Source organism: Macrobrachium rosenbergii, chromosome 12 (genome assembly GCF_040412425.1).
Source record: "Macrobrachium rosenbergii isolate ZJJX-2024 chromosome 12, ASM4041242v1, whole genome shotgun sequence".
Classification (NCBI taxonomy): Eukaryota; Metazoa; Arthropoda; class Malacostraca; order Decapoda; family Palaemonidae; genus Macrobrachium; species Macrobrachium rosenbergii.
In genome coordinates this window covers 27511691-27529084 of record NC_089752.1, presented here as the reverse complement: position 1 = coordinate 27529084, position 17394 = coordinate 27511691, and the positions used below count along the sequence as shown (strand labels likewise).

The window sequence follows — 17394 nt, the reverse complement described above, 5'->3', positions numbered from 1 at the left end:
CATGACGCCCGCCGCTTTCGCTTCACCGCGTATAGCTTCAAGTCTTGTGTTGACACCGCTCCAGTTGTTCATCATGTCGCACAACTACCCGCTTCAACATCTGATGTCCTTCTTAATTTAGCCAGTACTTGCTTCGGCAGTACATATACTAATTGGAACGATACAGAGAAGATTAGCATGGCTCTTGCGCAAGGATGACACGCTAATCGTGAAGCGTTCCACATTTTTTATGTTTACTATCGTTACTCTAGTTGACGACTTCTTCCTGTTCGCGGTAGTTCCCCTTACGTGACGCGAATCGGAACTACTTTCACCACTCACTCAAGACCCTCCAGCTGCGGAAGAACATCCTCTTTCGTCACAGCCTTTGTATGAAGAGAAACTTCTTTCGTCTTCTTCTTCCTCTGATTATCAGACTCTGGCTTTTTTTCTTAAGGATCTGTTTCTGAGACTTTTCAACCGTCGGCTCCTCTCTCTCCACCTTCGCAGTTGTCTTTGTCTTAAGGGGAGCGTTTGACGAAAAAAAAATCGGAAATAAAATTTTCTGGGATATTTTATATATGGCATCATACATATCCTGACTATCTTCTCAGAAAGTTTTATTTAAAAGTTCGCCACAGTTAGAAGTTATAAACAAAACAGTAACCTATCATAGTCAAATTACATTTTTCATATAATGTAATGATATTGTCAGTATATCGGTGGTAATTTCCTTTTAGCTATGAAATAATATCTAATGCGATCTATGGCAACCCTGTGGACATAGTGCGATCAGCGAAAGACAGGAATGCCGCAGGGCAGTCACTCAGTCAGTGGCAGTCAGTCAGTAGCAGCTCAGAGCTTGACTAAGTAAAACGTCGCTGGCCAACCTCAGCCGTGTTTTGACACTCCTCGCTTCATTTAGCTTCATTTAGCGAAGTTATATTACTTTGCAGGTCTATTTTTGTCTTTTCATTATGTCATAAAAGCATCAAACTGTGTAACGGCAAGCAAATAAATACACAGAGAAGCAAAAAATATCGTTTTTCTCAAAACCTAAGTTATCGACATTCAAACTGCATCTCCTTCATAACGCTTGCACCGATCTCAGATACAAAAAGTAAACGAAAGCTAAATGTTTGCATAACAAAGGGGCTTCCATGGGAAGCAACACGAGACCCGCACCACGAGAAAGAGTTTTTTTTTTCCCGAAGGAATGTCACTTCCAAGAGAGGTAGCAAGTGACTCCCTTCATCTCCAGTCTCCCTTTGCAACCAGGCTTCATTTTGCACAAGCCTGGAAAGAGTGAGGGGCAGACGTTTGGTCCCTCCTACTGTTAGAGAGAGGTTACTTGATTCCCTTCCTGTCTCCTCTTTTGTTTTTTGTTTCCCAACTGCCTTCCTGTCAAACAGAAAATTGTTTGACCTGCTCGAACAGATGTTCGAGCGGAGAGCAGTGGAACAGATATTGACTCGGTGTTCCCGGGTTTTACTACAGATTGTTTCTAGTCCCGAAACTTTCAGTAGGCTGGAGACCCGTCTTGGGCGTCAACAGGTCGAACAACTTGGTCCGAAGGAAAAGTTCAAGATGGAGACCTCGCAGTCAATACTAGGAGCCCTTCATCCCGGGATTGGATGGTATCTTTGGATCTCCAAGATACTTATCTTCACGCCCCAATTCATCCACGTTCGGTGAAGTATCTCAGGTTGTCTTGGGGACTAGGCGTACCAGTTCAGGGCTCTCTGCTTTGGACTCTGCATGGACGGCCATACCACGTTGAAAACACCGCTTCTCGTCCGATCAGCGAAGTTAAGCAACGTTGGGTCTGGTCAGTAGGCTACGTGGATGGTTGACCGCCTGGGAACACCAGATGCTGTTGGCGTCACATTTTGCTCGAGGGTGTTTACACGTCTCATGAAAAACGTTGCGATGCAGTTGCATCTGTCGCACGTCAGGATCTCACTCTACTTGGACGACTGGTTGATTCGAAAGGTCGTCGGCGAAAGTATCTGGAGGACCTTCAGTTGACTCTGCAACTCGTGAAGTCCCTGGGACTTCTGGTCTGTGGAGAAGTCGCAGCTGATCCCCTCACTGTCCATTGTGTCTGGGAATTCAGATCTATTCAGCGGCTTTTATAGCGTCTCCGTCGCAAAGAACGGCAACTTCTATGTACGAAAAAGTTTCGGCCTTCTTGGAAAAGGAAACATGCTAGGTGAAGGAAGGAATGAGTCTGCTGGGGACCATTTCCTCGCTGGAGAAGTTTGTTTTCTGGGAGTCTGCATCTCAGGCCTCTTCAGTTCTTTTGTTGGAGAACTGACAAAGCAAGGAAGTCTTGAAAGAGGAATTGAGAATTCTTCCTTATATAAAGAGGATCTGTGGTGGTGGCTCGATCCAACGGAATTGCAGAAAGGGATCTCCCTCAAGCTTCTGAACCCCAACCTAGTGTTGTTTTTCCGACGGGTCGTCAACAGGTTGGGGGGCAACACTAGAGGGAGAGAAAGTGTTAGGAACCTGGAGAGAGGAACAGGTGTCCTGGCACATCGACTTCAAAGATTTGGCGGCTATCTTTTAGCTCGCCAATTCTTCGAGGTCCAAGTTTGCAATCGTGTAGTTCTAGCAAACTCGGACAATACTTGTTCCCTGTTCTGCCTTGCAAGAGAGATTATTCTTTGAGCCTATGCTCGCAACATTTCGATTCTCACAAGTTTTGTGGCAGAGGTCGAAAATGTTCAAGCAGACCTGCTCTGTTGGCGCCATCAACTCCTGCCGAAGGAATGGACCCTTCATCAGGAGGTTTGCCAAGATTTTTGGAAATTTTGGGGTCGCCATCTTGTGGATATTTTCACGACCTCAAGAACAGCGAGGCTCCTCTGTAAAGCTCATCTGTACTCGACCCTGGGGCAGTTGCGATAGTTGCTCTTCCCTGGGATTGGACGGGAATAGATGTTTACGCCTTTTTCCCGTTCTAAATTCTGGGAGAAGTCATACGCAAGTTCAGCGGCCTCACAAGGGACGAGGATGACTCTCATCCCCATGTTTTGGCCTTCAACCACTGGTTCTCGGAGTTTCTCTTCTGGTTGGTAGACGTTCCGAGGACCCTTCCTATGAGAGCAGACCTGCACATACAAACCCACTTCACGAGATATCTTTGAATCTCCCCGCTCTGAACCTGACTGCTTTCAGACTATCGAAACTTGGTCAGAGCGAAGGGGTTTTTTCTGGCCAGGTGGCACGGGCCATCGCTAGAGCCAGAAGTTCTTCATCTAAAGGATATATCTAGCGAAGTGAGCAACCTTCAAAGGTTGGTGTAGAAAGAAGGGCTTTTCCTCTTCCTCTATCATTGTGAGCCAGGTTGCGGATTTTCTCCTTTACTTAAGAGAAAACTCGATATAGCAGTTCCGACTATCAAGTGTTATCGGAGCATGCTTTCGATTGTATTCAGACACAGAGGATTAGCTTTGTCTGACAATAAGGACCTCCACGATCTTACGAGCTCTTTCAAGACGTCCAAGGTTCCTCAGCTGATTTCCCTGCTTGGAACTTGGGCGTAATGCTCAAGTTTTTGATGTTTAGTCCTTTTGAGCCTCTCCACTCTGCATCTCTTAAGGATGTTACTCGAAACGGCATTCCTCGCGGCGAAGAGAGTGAGAGAAGTTCGAGGCCGTCATGTGGGCTTCAAGGAACACAATGCTGTCTATTCTTTAAGCCCTAAGTTCTTGGCTAAGAATGATAGGTCTTCTAACCCTTGGCCTAGACACTTTGAAATTAAAGGTTTAGCAGACCTTATTGGACAGGAACCTGAGGGAGTTCTATGTCCAGTTAGAGCTCTCAAGTACTACCTTAAAAGAACACAGGACACTCGTGGTCCATTGGATGTTTTATGGTGTTCTGTGAGGCAACCAGTTAAACCTATGTCGAAGAATGCACTGGCATTCTTCATTAGGGGACGTCATTAAGGACGCACACTCTAGTTGTGACGACTCCAACTTCAAGTTGTTGAGAGTTAACGCTCACGAGGTGAGGGCAGTTGCTACCTCCATGGCGTTCAAGAAAAAATATGGTACTCAGTGACATTTTTAGTGCCACATTTTGGCGAAGTCAATTCGTGTTTGCCTCACACTTTGGCAAGATGTTTAGGTAGCATACGAAATTGCTTTTCGCTGGGACCATACATTGCTGCTTCAGCAACCTTGGGGACAAGGGGTAACTCTGATCCTATCCCCTTTTTAATTGTGTTTTTGTGGTTGTTGGGTCGACTACTGGAGGCAGTCTTCCCAATCCTTTGCAAACTAACGCTTTAGGTGTTGGTTAGGTGGTTAGTAATGCTCTTTTGTCCTCTTTGTATGGGCTATGATCTAGTCACATTGTGGTCACGCTCCCGTTGACAGATCATCTAGAAGTCGCCAGCTATATAGGTCACTACCTCGCTGGGGTCTCTAGTAAAGCAGAAGCAGACTAGAGTGACAGTAACCACTCAGTCAGCTACGCTATCAGATAAGGAACCAAAATAATTTTACCAATAATTGGTTTTTTCCTATTTCTTGGCTGTCTCTACCCCCTCCAAAGGTGGTATTCAGCTATATATATATCTGGCAGGTAAGTCTCATGAACAAAATGATATTTTAATGATAAAATAAAGTTTGTTCATACTTACCTGGCAGATATATATATTTATATTGCCCTCCCTCCTCCCCTCAGGAGACAGTGGCGTTAGAAAATCTGAATAGAAAATGGGAATGGTTCCTGATACCCGCCTCCCAGCGGCGGGAATGGGTACTAACCACCTGACCGGCCACTGCGTGTGCCGCGAAATTTGAAATTCTGTCGGACCTTCGGAGAATACAGCTATATATATATCTGCCAGGTAAGTATGAACAAACTTTATTTTATCATTAAAATATCATTTTTAATGCTTTCAAAGAGGGCAGAGTACACTTTCTTAAGATCCATAGAGTACATTAGTCATATATCTTTTATTGTATGTTATACAGTATTACCTTTTGTTAAATTGGCATGCTATACAAGAAGATGTTTCTGCATATCTCTTGATTTCACAAATAAGTGGTATTTCCATGTACTTTGCTTCCTTTCTCATACAGGCATTATTTCTTGTAATGCCAATCACTGTATATATTTTCTTGTATTTATCTGAGAATTTATAACCCAACCATTCCCTTTCAGTTAAGTTTTGTATAATTGATGACCATATTTGTCCATCTATTAGTGACTGTAGTGTTATCTTAGATGCCACGTTTAGATGTCTTACACCAGGGTATGCCCTGATAATCAGCATTCTTCAGGTTAGAGGTCATTTATAGCTTGCAGATACTAAGTCTGTCTGCAGAAAAGTTTGAGTACACTTGCATGAGGAAATATTCATTACAGTTCACTTTCTCATAAATATTTGTTAAAGTTGAGTAACTAATTAAATAAATACAAAAAGGAAAGAATAGGTTCCAGTGAGTCTCATTTCATAATTTTTATGTTTTATCTTAGGCACTTTTATTTGTTTTTTCTTCTGCTATCTGTATGGGAGCCCATGGGCTTGTAGCATTCTTCTTTCAACTTGGGTTACAGTTGTGCAAATAATAGTAATAATAATAATAAGGGAGGAGACCTTCTCTGAGGGCATTAGCGTTGAAAATTACAGCTGTTTCCATGGCATTTAATTTATATAGTCTTCGCTATTCTTCTATTATCTTCTTTTTATCAGCATGTAGCTGGTATATCAAGTTTCCTAAGGACATCTAAAGATTTCTGTTGTCTTAGGTATTTTTTCCTCTTAACGTGTTTATAGCACACTGGCAGTCATCTTGCTTTTGTACTCTCATAGATGACTGCCAGTTCGCTGTCAACAAGTTAGAGGAAATAAACCTAAGGCAACGGAAATCTTTATAAGTCCTTAGGAAACTTAATATACCAGTTACATGCTGATGAAAAGAAGATAATAAAAAGAATAGAGAGGACTCTGTATAAATCAAATTCTGTGGAAACAGCAATAATAATAATGTGCGTCCTCAACTGACTTATGGCGATTCAAACTTACGGCACTTTTTCAGTGCCGTTAACCCTTAAACGCCTACTGGATCGTATCATCGGCCGACTAAAATTGTCTGTTGGGTGCCGAGTGGACGCACTTGACCAAGAATATTTTTAAAAAAATTTCAACCTTTACAGTCAACTTTGACTCGACCAAATGGTCGAAAAACGCAATTGTAAGCTAAAACTCTTACATTCTAGTAATATTCAATCATTTACCTTCATTTTGCAACAAATTGAAAGTCTCTAGCACAATATTTCGATTTATGGTGAATTTTTGAAAAAAATTTTTCCTCCTTCACGCCAAAGGTAACTCAGCCGAAAATTTCAGAAATTCTTTCGTCATTTTGTCGTAATTTTTGCACTGTTTTATATTAGCCGTTACATAAAGTTTTATATATGAAAATGAGTGCAATTTCATGTAAAATACAGCAAAATACAACCCATGGTTGTAGCTTTTATCAGTTTGGAAATATTTTCATATAAACCACGATAAGTGCCAAAATTTCAACCTTTGGTCAACTTTGACTCGACTGAAATGGTCAAAAAACGCAATTGTAAGCTAAAACTCTTACATTCTAGTAATATTCAATCATTTACCTTCATTTCGCAACAAATTGGAAGTCTCTAGCACAATATTTCGATTTATGGTGAATTTTTGAAAAAACTCCTTTTTCCTTTACGTCCACGCCAGAAATTCTTTTGTCACGTTGTCAAATGTTTGCACCCTACTTTATATTAGTCGTTACATAAAGTTTTATGTATGGAAATGTGCGCAATTTCATGTAGAATACAACAGAAAATAACTCATGGTTGTAGCTTTTATCAGTTTTGAAATATTTTCATATAAATCACGATAACTGCCAAAATTTCAACCTGCGGTCAACTTTAACTCGACCAAATGGTAAAAAACGCAATTATAAGCTAAAACTCTTACATTCTAGTAATACTCAATCATGTACCTTCATTTTGCAACAAACGGGAAGTCTCTAGCACAATATTTTGATTTATGGTGAATTTCTGGAAAAAAAACTTTTTCATACGTCTGACTTCCGGTAACTCTGCGATCTCAGAAATTTTTTCAATCACGTTGTCGTAATGTTTGCATCGTTTTACATTAGTCGTTACATAAAGTTTTGTATATGAAAATGTGCGCAATTTCATGTAGATTACAACAGAAAATAGCTCATGGTTGTAGCTTTTATCAGTTTTGAAATATTTTCATGACCAAATCACGATAACTGCCAAAATTTCAACCTTGGTCAACTTTAACTCGACCAAAATGGTCGAAAAGGCAATTGTAAGCTAAAACTCTTACATTCTAGTAATATTCAATCATTTACCTTCATTTTGCAATAAATTGGAAGTCTCTAGCACAATATTTCGATTTATGGTGAATTTTTGAAAAAACATTTTCCTTACGTCCAAAGCTGTAACTCGCTCAAACATCTCGGAAATTCTTTCGTCACGTTGTCGTAATGTTTGCACCGTTTTATATTAGTCGTTACATAAACTTTTATATATGAAAATGTGCAATTTCATGTACAATACAACAGAAAATAACTCATGGTTGTAGCTTTTATCAGTTTTGAAATGTTTTCATATAAATCACGATAAATAGAAAAATTCGACTTTTCGGTCAACTTTAACTTGACCGAAATGGTCAAAAACTGCAATTGTAAGCTAAAACACTTACAGTCTAGTAATATTCAATCAATTAGCTTCATTTTTCAACAAACGGGAAGTCTCTAGCACAATATTTCGATTTATGTTGAATTTTTGAAAAAAACTTGTTTTTACGTCCATCTAGCGTTACCTCTTCATGCATCATTTTGTGATAATATTTTCTCTGTGTTGCTTTGATTGTTTTACAATTTGTTATATACCAAAATCATCGCAATTTAGTGTACAATACAAAGAAAAAAAAAATAACCCATGTGAGCTAACAGTTTTGCTCACAGCGATTTGTATAAAATTATATATGAAATTTTTTTTTTTGCATTCTGTCATATATTTCAGTATTTATATATGATAATGATATTTTTTCATTTCTGATGGTTGCATACTAAACTTCAGGCAATGACAAAAAAGATCAGAGCCAAAAATGAACTCTTAATCTTAAAAACTAACCCGTGCTGTGATTTTTTTAAAAAACTTTTTTCGCTTTGAGCGCTTAACTCCCTCACGCCAGCATACGGGAGACGTTTTTGTAAATAGAGGCTCGGCGTTAGAGGGTTAACAGGCACCATGAATGGGGCTAACAGCAAGAATAGCATCAAGTTAACAGTGCTTACAGCGCTGTAACTTGAGGCAGCATCAAGCTACGGCGCCGTAAGCTCTGTTAAAGTGCTGATAATGGAGAAAAATCAACTTATGGCGCTGCACTGGAACAGGTCCCCTGCCGTAAGTCAAGGATGCACTGTAATAATAATGATAATAATACAGGCAGTCCCAGGTTAACGGTGGGCTCAGATAATGGCAATCTATTTTTACGGCGCTTGTCTAGCGAAGAAAATCTGCAATTTTCGGCGCCGAAAATCGTCAATTTTTGCTTATTAGTGCCAATAATTGGGTATTGGTGCTGATATATACCTAACAGAGGCGCCGATAACAGAAAATCACCGCTTTTCGGTGCCAATAAGCCCCGAAAATTGCTGATTTTCAGTTAGTGATTTTCGGTTATCATCACACCCTCAGAACTGAACCCCCACTGATAACCGGGGACTGCCTGTAATAATGTTGTCAAAAATTTCGGGGTCACATAGATAACAGGGATCATGTCTGATGGAAAGAGGGAAGAAAAACTATGAGTAATGGAATGAGGAAATGAGAAGTTAAGGCAGGGCAAAATGAGATTATTAGAGGTACTGGTGGAAGACAGAAGGGAAGATTTTACTTTGGAATACAGGGTACAGGAGGAGACCAAGAGGAAGGTGAGAGAGAATAAAGAAAAAAAGGTGAGCAACAACTGTTGGGAGAATGAAAAGTTTTCCATATGGAAGTCATTGCATAGAGAAAATGGTGTTTTCATTATAAAATTAAGTTTCATATATATTTACCAAGTAATTACAGGCAGTCCCCGGATATCGGCAGGCTCCGTTGTCAGCAATCCGGTTTTACAGCGTTTGTGTAGGAACAAAAATCGCCAGTTTCCACTTATGGGCGCCAATTCATACCTAACAGAGGCGCCGATAACCGCAAATTGTGATTTTTGGTGCTTTTCAGTGCCAATAAACCCAAAAAAGCGCTGAAAATTGCTGATTTTCAGTTATCACCGATTTTCAGTTATCATCACACCGTCAGAATGGAACCCCCGTTGATAACCAGGGACTGCCTGTACGTAGCTATACTTTCCACTCGCACGGCAGTTAAAAATTTGAAGTTCGCGGTAGCCTTTCATATATTTATAACCGCCCTGCCCTCTGTTGGGGAACAATGAGTACAACGTTAACAGCGATCGTCACTACTTTTCTACTTAATGTCCATCAGAGGGGAGGGGGGAGGGCTCTGATCTTGATAGGAGGTGGGATAAAGGGACATATTCTGTTCCAAAAACAATCAGATAAGAGGATGAATTTGCAACATCTGTTAGCATTGATAAAATGCTTGTAACCTTACTTGGTAAGAGAGCCGCAGTAGATGATGACTGCCTTGGTCTGTGCTCATTTTGACCTGTAGCAACTTAGCGGAATGGCTGTGATAAGTCCCTACTTTGGAGAGGGGGCTTTAGAGGAGACTTCCAAATACCCATAAAGCAAAACAGGAAAAATGCCCTTGCCCTGGGCACAGTACCAAAATACAATAGACCAATAAAAAATAGTTACCAACAACAATAAAAATTAAAACCATCACACCACTACCACAGACTAGTGGGCACTCTGGGTTTAAGTACCCCGAGGCTCCCCCAAAAAAACTTGATGCCCAAAATTTCAAGGCGAAGGACTTACAGATAGGAAGGGTTGCTTCCTCCCCCAGTACCAAGCCAGCCACTGATAATGGACCTAAGGTACTGCAGTTTTTGTACGTCATTTCAATTTAAGATAGTGTGAGGCAAAAATGGAATTGCATTTCCAGTATGTCGACTGGAGGATAGTCGAGAGCAACATACTGTGCCTAAAGGCATACAAGGTGGTGACACCTCTAAAATCGTGTGCCTTCACCTTAAAGGAAGGTAGGGCATCATCTATTTGAGAGTGCGTCTCGATGATCAGACTTCTAAGAAAAAATCACAGAGCATTCTTAGACAGTGGTTTTGAAGGGTTCTTGATGGAACACCAGGAGTTACTGGCAGGGTCTCTGATTCTCTTTGTCCTGTCTAAATAATACCTCAGTGCCCTCACCAGGCAAAGGACCCCGTCCTCCTCCTCTGGTCCTACAATGCCCATAAGGTTTTTAATAGAGAACGAGCGTGGCCAGGGATTAGAAGGGGACTCGTCCTTAGCAAGGAAGCCAAGTGCGAAGGTGCATACAGCATCTTCGAGAAACCGATGCGCTTGTCTCTAGCCTGCAACTTGCTTACTCTTTTTTCGGTTGCCAAGGCAACAAGAAAAAAAAGAGTTTTCAGTTAAATTCTTGAATGAAATTGTACAGAGAGGTTCAGAAGCGGGACCCGTTAACCATTTAAGAACAGCATCCAGGTTCCATGGCATAGAGTTATCCTTCACCTGTTTATAAGTCTCGAAAGACTTAATCAGATCCGTTAGGTCTTTATTGGAGGCCAAGTGTACACCTCTATGCTTGAATACTGATCCCACCGTAGCTCTATAGCCCTTAATAGTCGATGGAGAGAGTCCTTTGGAAGTCCTGAGAAAGAGAAAAAAGTCCTCTATTTGGCTTACAGTGGTTTTAGGAGACGAGATGTTATTGCTGGTGCACCACCTGCGGAAGATAGTCCACTTGGCCTGGTAGACTCGGCTGGTAGACTTGTGTCTGCATCTAGAAATAGCTTCCACAGCTTGCTTTGGAAAACCCTTTTGCTCTGACGAGTCTCCAGATAGTCTGAAGACTGTCAGAGGTAGAGTAGATACAGATAGTGTTCGAGTTACGATAATTCACTTTATGATACTTCGTTTTTACGATGGGGTTAACAATTAATATCGATACGACAATATTTTGAAATTACGTATTTTAAAATTTCGCGTGCGACTGGTGCAAGCAATTGCTTACAATCAGGCAGCGTACGCTGTACGATACGTTGGCCTAAGAGGTTGGAATAGGTACATCAATTCAATGAGCCGACCTCACTTGCTCTCGCTGTGTAGGAAGTTAAAATAGGTCAGTGTGTGTCTGCGAATTTTGTGTATTTGTAAGTAAACTCTAAGACTCAAATTTGTATCAGTACAGGTAGTGCTCAAGTTACGATAATTCGATTTTGAATATTTAGAGAATGTTTTTAAATTTTGCATGGGCGCAGTCACCAGCGTATAATCAGGCAGCGAGAGAGGCCAACGCACGATAGACCAACTTCTTTTCTTCCATCTCTTCATTCCATCTTCTTGTTAAAAAAGTAAAAGGGAATGATAAAAGTACTGTTAGTAACGTTATACTCTTGCGTAAATGCGTACAGCCATAAACAACCGAACGAGAAACTGTTGTTTTGTTAATAACCGAATCGGATAACAACAATAACAACTGTTTTGCTTGTATTTCAAGCATTGTACTGTTAAGCAATTACCATAGTTATGTTACAAATGACGATAAGTACAATAGGACTGATATATTCTTAATTTATACCCGTATTCGTTATGGAGAAAAGCTAAATTTAAGCTGCAAGCTGTAGCTGAAGCTGAGAAAACAATGTTCAAGCTGCTAATGACTATAAATTATCTTGCATCAGCAACATGGGTGAAACTCGACTGTAAATAAAATTGGAGAGAAAGTATTTTAATCAAAACTCCTGGGCATGAAAGAACACGTTACTGCTGTTTTCACGCCGATAAAAGATAAATACGTAGAGGTCATATTATGATGAAATCAAGAGAAAATAGCGAACGGAATCTTGATTTTTTTTTTTTTACACAAAAAGATGCCCCCAAACGGTCAGCTGCCAACGTCTTCTATTAACGAAAAAATAGCTAAATTAATATCACAACGAGACATATTTAAGTTATATTTTGACTTAAAAACACTTCATTTAACAAAAAATATCCTTGTCCCAAATAAATAAAGTATCTAGAGATTCATTTACGCTAACTAGAATTAGCTGATATTAATAACTATACTGTATATGTATAAAGTACGCTGTGTAGTGTAGGCTAGGCTACCATATATGTGTAGATGATACTGATTACCCTAGTGTAGGTTAGGTGATATTCGAGATACGATTTTTTCAACAAACAGTGGGTTTTTTGGAACCTAACCCCATCGTAAGTGGGGCAATACCTGGAGTCCTTGATGGAACATCAAAAGATGAGGCTGTTTGAGATGTGGACTTTGAGGCAGTAACCCTGGGAAGTCCACAAGAAGCTTGGGAAGGTCTGGGACTATTCTTTGAGAGGCCAAAAGGGCACTATCAGGGTCTTCAATACGTTTCTGTGACTCCTCAATTTGTTGAGAGCTCCCCCTCACCATGCTGAATAGCGGAAAGACATAGACGTCCAGGTTTGACCAGTCTGTCAGCATTGTGTCTGTTGCCCTCGTCTGAGGATCTGGGACTGGCAAACAAAACAGAGGAAGGATGTAATTCTTTGATGTGGCAAACAGGTCCACTGTCGGCCTGCCCCACAACTTCCAGAGGCTGTCGCAGACACTGGAGTGCAGGGTCCACTCTGTCGGAAGGACCTGACCCGTCCACTTAATCCGTCCGCCAAGACGTTCATCTTTCCGTGGATGAATCTGGTGATAAGTCTGACCTGATTCTGGTCTGCCCAAATTAGCAGCTCCTTTGCTGTCTGACAAAGGGAGAATGAGTGGGTTCTGCACTGATTCTTGATATAGGAGAGAGCTGTGGTGTTGTCAGAATGTACCACTATGGTTCTGTTTGCTACTGCTTTTGCAAAATGCTTCAGGCCGAGGTGAATGGCAGATAACTCCTTGGCATTTATATGCAGCTTCCTTTGATCCAGAGACCAAGTGCCAGAAGCTTCCCAAGTATCCAGAAGAGCTCCCCACCCCTGGTCTGAGGCATTTGCATAGAAGGAGAGGTCGGGGCTCGGAATTAGGAGAGACTCCCTCTAACAACCTCTCCCTGGATTTCCACCACCGGAGAACCTCCTTTATCTCGTTCATAACTGGGAACATCACTGTGTCCGGTTGCTGTCTTCTGTTCCAGCTTGTGCATAGAAAGAACTGAAGGGACCTCATATGAAGTCTTCCTAGCTTCACAAACTGTTTTGTGGATGAGAGGGTTCCCAGCTGACTCATCCATCAATTCGCTGAGCAAACTGGAAGCAAATGAAGGTCCTGTACTGACTGAAGGCAGGACTCTATCCTTTTTGGGGAGGGAAAAGCTGGAAAACTCAGAGTTGATCCTCATCCCCAAATACAGAATCTCCTGAGTTGGGGCTAGTTGGGACTTCTCTTGATTTATTAAAAGTATGAGTTCCTCTGTAAGAAGAAGGGTAGTCTGCAGATCCTTAATGCACTGTTCCTGAAGCTGGGAGCGGAGGAACCAGTCATCTAGGTATAGGCTTATGTTGATACCTAGGATGTGAAGCCATCTTGCAAGAAGTGACAGGACTCGTGTAAATACTTGTGGGGCAGTGGAGAGCTGAAACAAAGGGCCAAAACTGGAAGACTTTGCCCCGAAGCCAAATCTCAGGTATTTCCTGGACTCCGGATGTATTGGAATGTGGAAATATGCATCCTGCATGTCGACTGTTATCATCCAGTCGCCCTGTTGGATGGAGGATAACACTGACTGATTTGTCTCCATTTTGAACTTTGTCTTCTGTATGAAAAAGTTCAAAGCACTGACATTGAGGACAGGTCTCCATCCCCCTGATGACTTGGGGACCACGAACAAGCAGTTGTAAAATCCTCTTGAAGCCCGATCCTCCACTACCTCTATGGTCTTCTTCCTTAGGAAGGAAGACACTTCCTGTGAGAGAGCTATGAACTTCTCGGAGCTCTCCAAGTATGCCATCAATGCGATCAGCAAATTCACGAGAGGAGGGTACTCTAAGAATGGGATTGAGTAACCCTCTTTGAGAACTTTGATCATCCAAGGCTCCGTGCCTCTTGCACTCCACCTCTGCCAGAAGAGGGAGAGTCTGGCTCTCACAAGCGCAGGAAGGATAGGGGAGTCACTTTTCATAAGAGGTTGTAGCTTAAGTCCTCTTGACGGACTTAGCGGAGAAACACACCTTGGAGCGGGGTCTCAAGAAAACCTACCTGCCTCCACGAAAGGGAAGCTGTTGCAGAGGGGAGACAGACGTGGCAAAAAAGGCATAAAGTTCCCTGGGGCGCTTTGAAGATTGTGTAAGAAGTTCTTGGTTTGATTTTTTTGCAAATCAGTGGCAATCTCCTTCACCATTGATTGAGGGAACAAATACTGCTTATCCAAGGAAGAATATAAAAGCGCAGACTTCTGAACTGACGTCACTCCTCTCATGGTGAAGGAGCACCACAACTCCCTCTTCCTCGAAACTCCCGTGGTGAAAAGACCAGCAACTTCAAAGAGAATGTTAGTGACAGGCTCTGCACTCAGAGCTCTACTCTCTACACTCTGAGCTCTACTTTCGGCTCTAACAGCCTCCTTCCTTTTCCTATCTCTATCTAACTTATCCAAATAAAACCTGAGAACCTTCCATTTCTTCTCATCCCATCCACCACATTCATCACAAGTGAGATGTATTGAATACTCTTGTCCTTTACATTTTGTGCAGATTGTATGACTATTGTAGGTCACCTTGGTCATTCGGGTCTTGCAACCTTCCCTACAATACCTAATACTTGATGAACTGGAATCAGACATTGAAAATAAACTGTAGAAAAATCACTAGGCTAAGCTGAAAAGTTGCCAAAATAATGGGTACTTCACTAAATCCTCGGGAAAAGTGAAGTAAAAACCTCAAATTCAACCACCAAACCATTCAGTGTTGACGGTAAAGCCAGCAGAAAATTAGTGACGATCGCTGATAACGTCGTACCTATTGTTTCCCGATAGAGGGCGGGGTATTTACCTACACTATAAATAAACAAAGAGAAGAGAAGAGATACAGAGCTGGATGATGCAAGCGTGGAAGGAGTTAAAGTGGTAGTGAATGTTAAGGATGTTAGGTGGACAGTTGCAGTAATAGATAGAATGGAAAATTCCAGATTTTAATGGGATTACAAGCAAATGCCACAGCATGGTGGTGAAAGTGTGATGAAGTGCTTCACCGTGATGTAAAAGTTGTGTTGGCTGAGGAAAAGCTTCCAAAGGATTGGCTAAGATGAATGATTGTTCCCTTGAATCAGAGTGTGATATGTTCCCTTGAATAGGGGTGTGATAGAGTAGACTAAGACGACATATTTGGGCATAACATTACTTAACATAACAGGAAAGTGTAAGGTAGGAATTTTGACTAGAGCAATAAGAGTCCAGGGGAGAAACAGTGTGGGTTTCTATGGGGATAGAGAGGCAGCGTGGAATGTTGAGTATGCATTGACAGAAGATAAGTAATTGAGAGCAATTAAAAGTTTTCATGATGGAAGTGAAGCATGTTTTAGAATTTGAAGGTGGGAGAGTGGTAAGACTATGATGTCTCTAGCTGTTTATTGTTTTTATGGGTGGACTGATGTATGAGAAGTCAGAAAAAAGGGCCATAGATGTTGCAGATATGGTGCTGATTTGTGAGTGTGTAAAGAAACTCTAGACTAGTGAATGCATTTGAAAATGTTTACAAGAGGAGGAAGTTGAGAGTAATTGTGAGCAAGAGTAAGTTATGAAAGGAAGTGGAATAATGGAAGATGAACAATGAATTTTAAAGTGTATTGTGGAAGAATGGAAGCTGCATATTCTTAAAGTATTTGTGATTAGATTTATCAGATGATGGTAGGATGAAAACAGGTGAGTCATAGAATAGCTGAAGCAATGAAGTGTGTATAGAAGCAAATTCAATTCCATAAAGGAAATTTAGCCAGATTTCCTTTATGGAACTGAATTGTGGATGTTAAGTGCAAATTAATTAAAAAAAGGTTGAAACTGCAGAGATGAATAGTTTCTTAGAATATGTAGAATAAGAGGAATTGAAAGGTTGGAGATCTGCACAAGTGGTAAAAAGATTAGTACAGTATAGTTTCAAGGATGTATCAGTGATTTTTCTTTAGATGATTTATTGATATGGAAAGAATGGAGGATAATAGTTTAGTGAAAAGTGCGTACAATTTAGAAATATTGAGGAGGAGAGAAATGCCCAGGAAGGGCTGGTTAGGTTGTGTGAAAGAGGTGTCGGAAATGAGGGCCCCCTCAAAATCCAGAAAGCGAAAGACTGGAGGATATAGGTAAATGATGCATTGCATATAGAAGGGTTTGACATGATCCTGTTGATCCTTTTGTATTGGTGCATGCAGTTGCTAATGACTTAGAAGTTTTCTGCACAGATGGTTTGTCCGTGATTTAGCAGTTGAAGCGAGAAAGTGTCAGTGATCATTGTCTCTGTCTTCTCAGCAGTCACCTTCTGCTAGGGAAGTCTTAATATTTAAAAAATATCTCTATTTCTCTTCTTGGCTACCTGTTTTAGGTTTTTTGGTGCCACCTAGTGGGTTGGTTGTCAGATACATTCAGATTTCATTTTATCCAACTAGATTCATAAACAATGTATTCCAGTTATCATGAATCTAATCAGACTTCCCTTTTATATTTTAATCTTCACTTTGGAATTTCTTCACTTTGTAACATACAGTAATTAGTTTTTTTATTCCTTCCTAAATTGTAGTCACCCTTCTTCGCAGTTGCAGTGTCATATCAACACTGGCAAATAAAAGAGAAGGGACCCTCAAAAGAGTGTTTTACCTGTTAAGCAGTCCCTAGTAGTGAAAGGATTTGTAATTATAGTCTAGACTACCAAGATCAGTGAAAGACTTATAAAAAAGTGTGTGTATAAGAAGTGTAAAGCTTACTGTGTTAATTGTTTTTTTACTTTTATTCTCACAGGGTCGCCTTGATCTGATAATTGGACGTCCAGCGGTAGTTCCAGCTCCAAAACCCTCACAGTCTTTTATATTCTCATTCAGGTGGTGGGGAGATACACGATTGTGTGTTTTACGGTATGTTAAAGTTTATGTTTGTCTTCATTATTACTGTTATTAGTCTGGAAAGCCCACCCTAATTTATCAATACTGTAACTGATTTTGTTAGTGATAGCAGGGGTTTAATTTAGCTTATTAGCAACTTTGTTGTCATTTTCCAGCTTCATTACAAGACACTTTGATCCTGTCACTCTAAAATTTGTT

General features: G+C 40.9%; 1 protein-coding gene, 1 non-coding gene and 1 pseudogene across 3 annotated transcripts in view; all 3 read left to right on the top strand.

Annotated features, from left to right (window-relative positions):
* The window catches only part of LOC136844459 (uncharacterized), a 264237-nt gene that overhangs the window by 21148 nt on the left and 225695 nt on the right, over positions 1 to 17394 (top strand). For both annotated transcript variants that reach the window (XM_067113714.1, XM_067113713.1), the window contains exon 3: positions 17096 to 17208. In XM_067113714.1, coding sequence (XP_066969815.1) covers positions 17096 to 17208 — 113 coding nt within the window. The remainder of the gene's footprint in view (positions 1 to 17095; positions 17209 to 17394) is intronic.
* LOC136844529 (U6 spliceosomal RNA) lies at positions 125 to 228 on the top strand. The gene has a single exon (XR_010854914.1). It is a non-coding gene; the product is annotated as a U6 spliceosomal RNA (small nuclear RNA).
* Positions 1738 to 1861, top strand: LOC136844518 (5S ribosomal RNA; annotated as a pseudogene).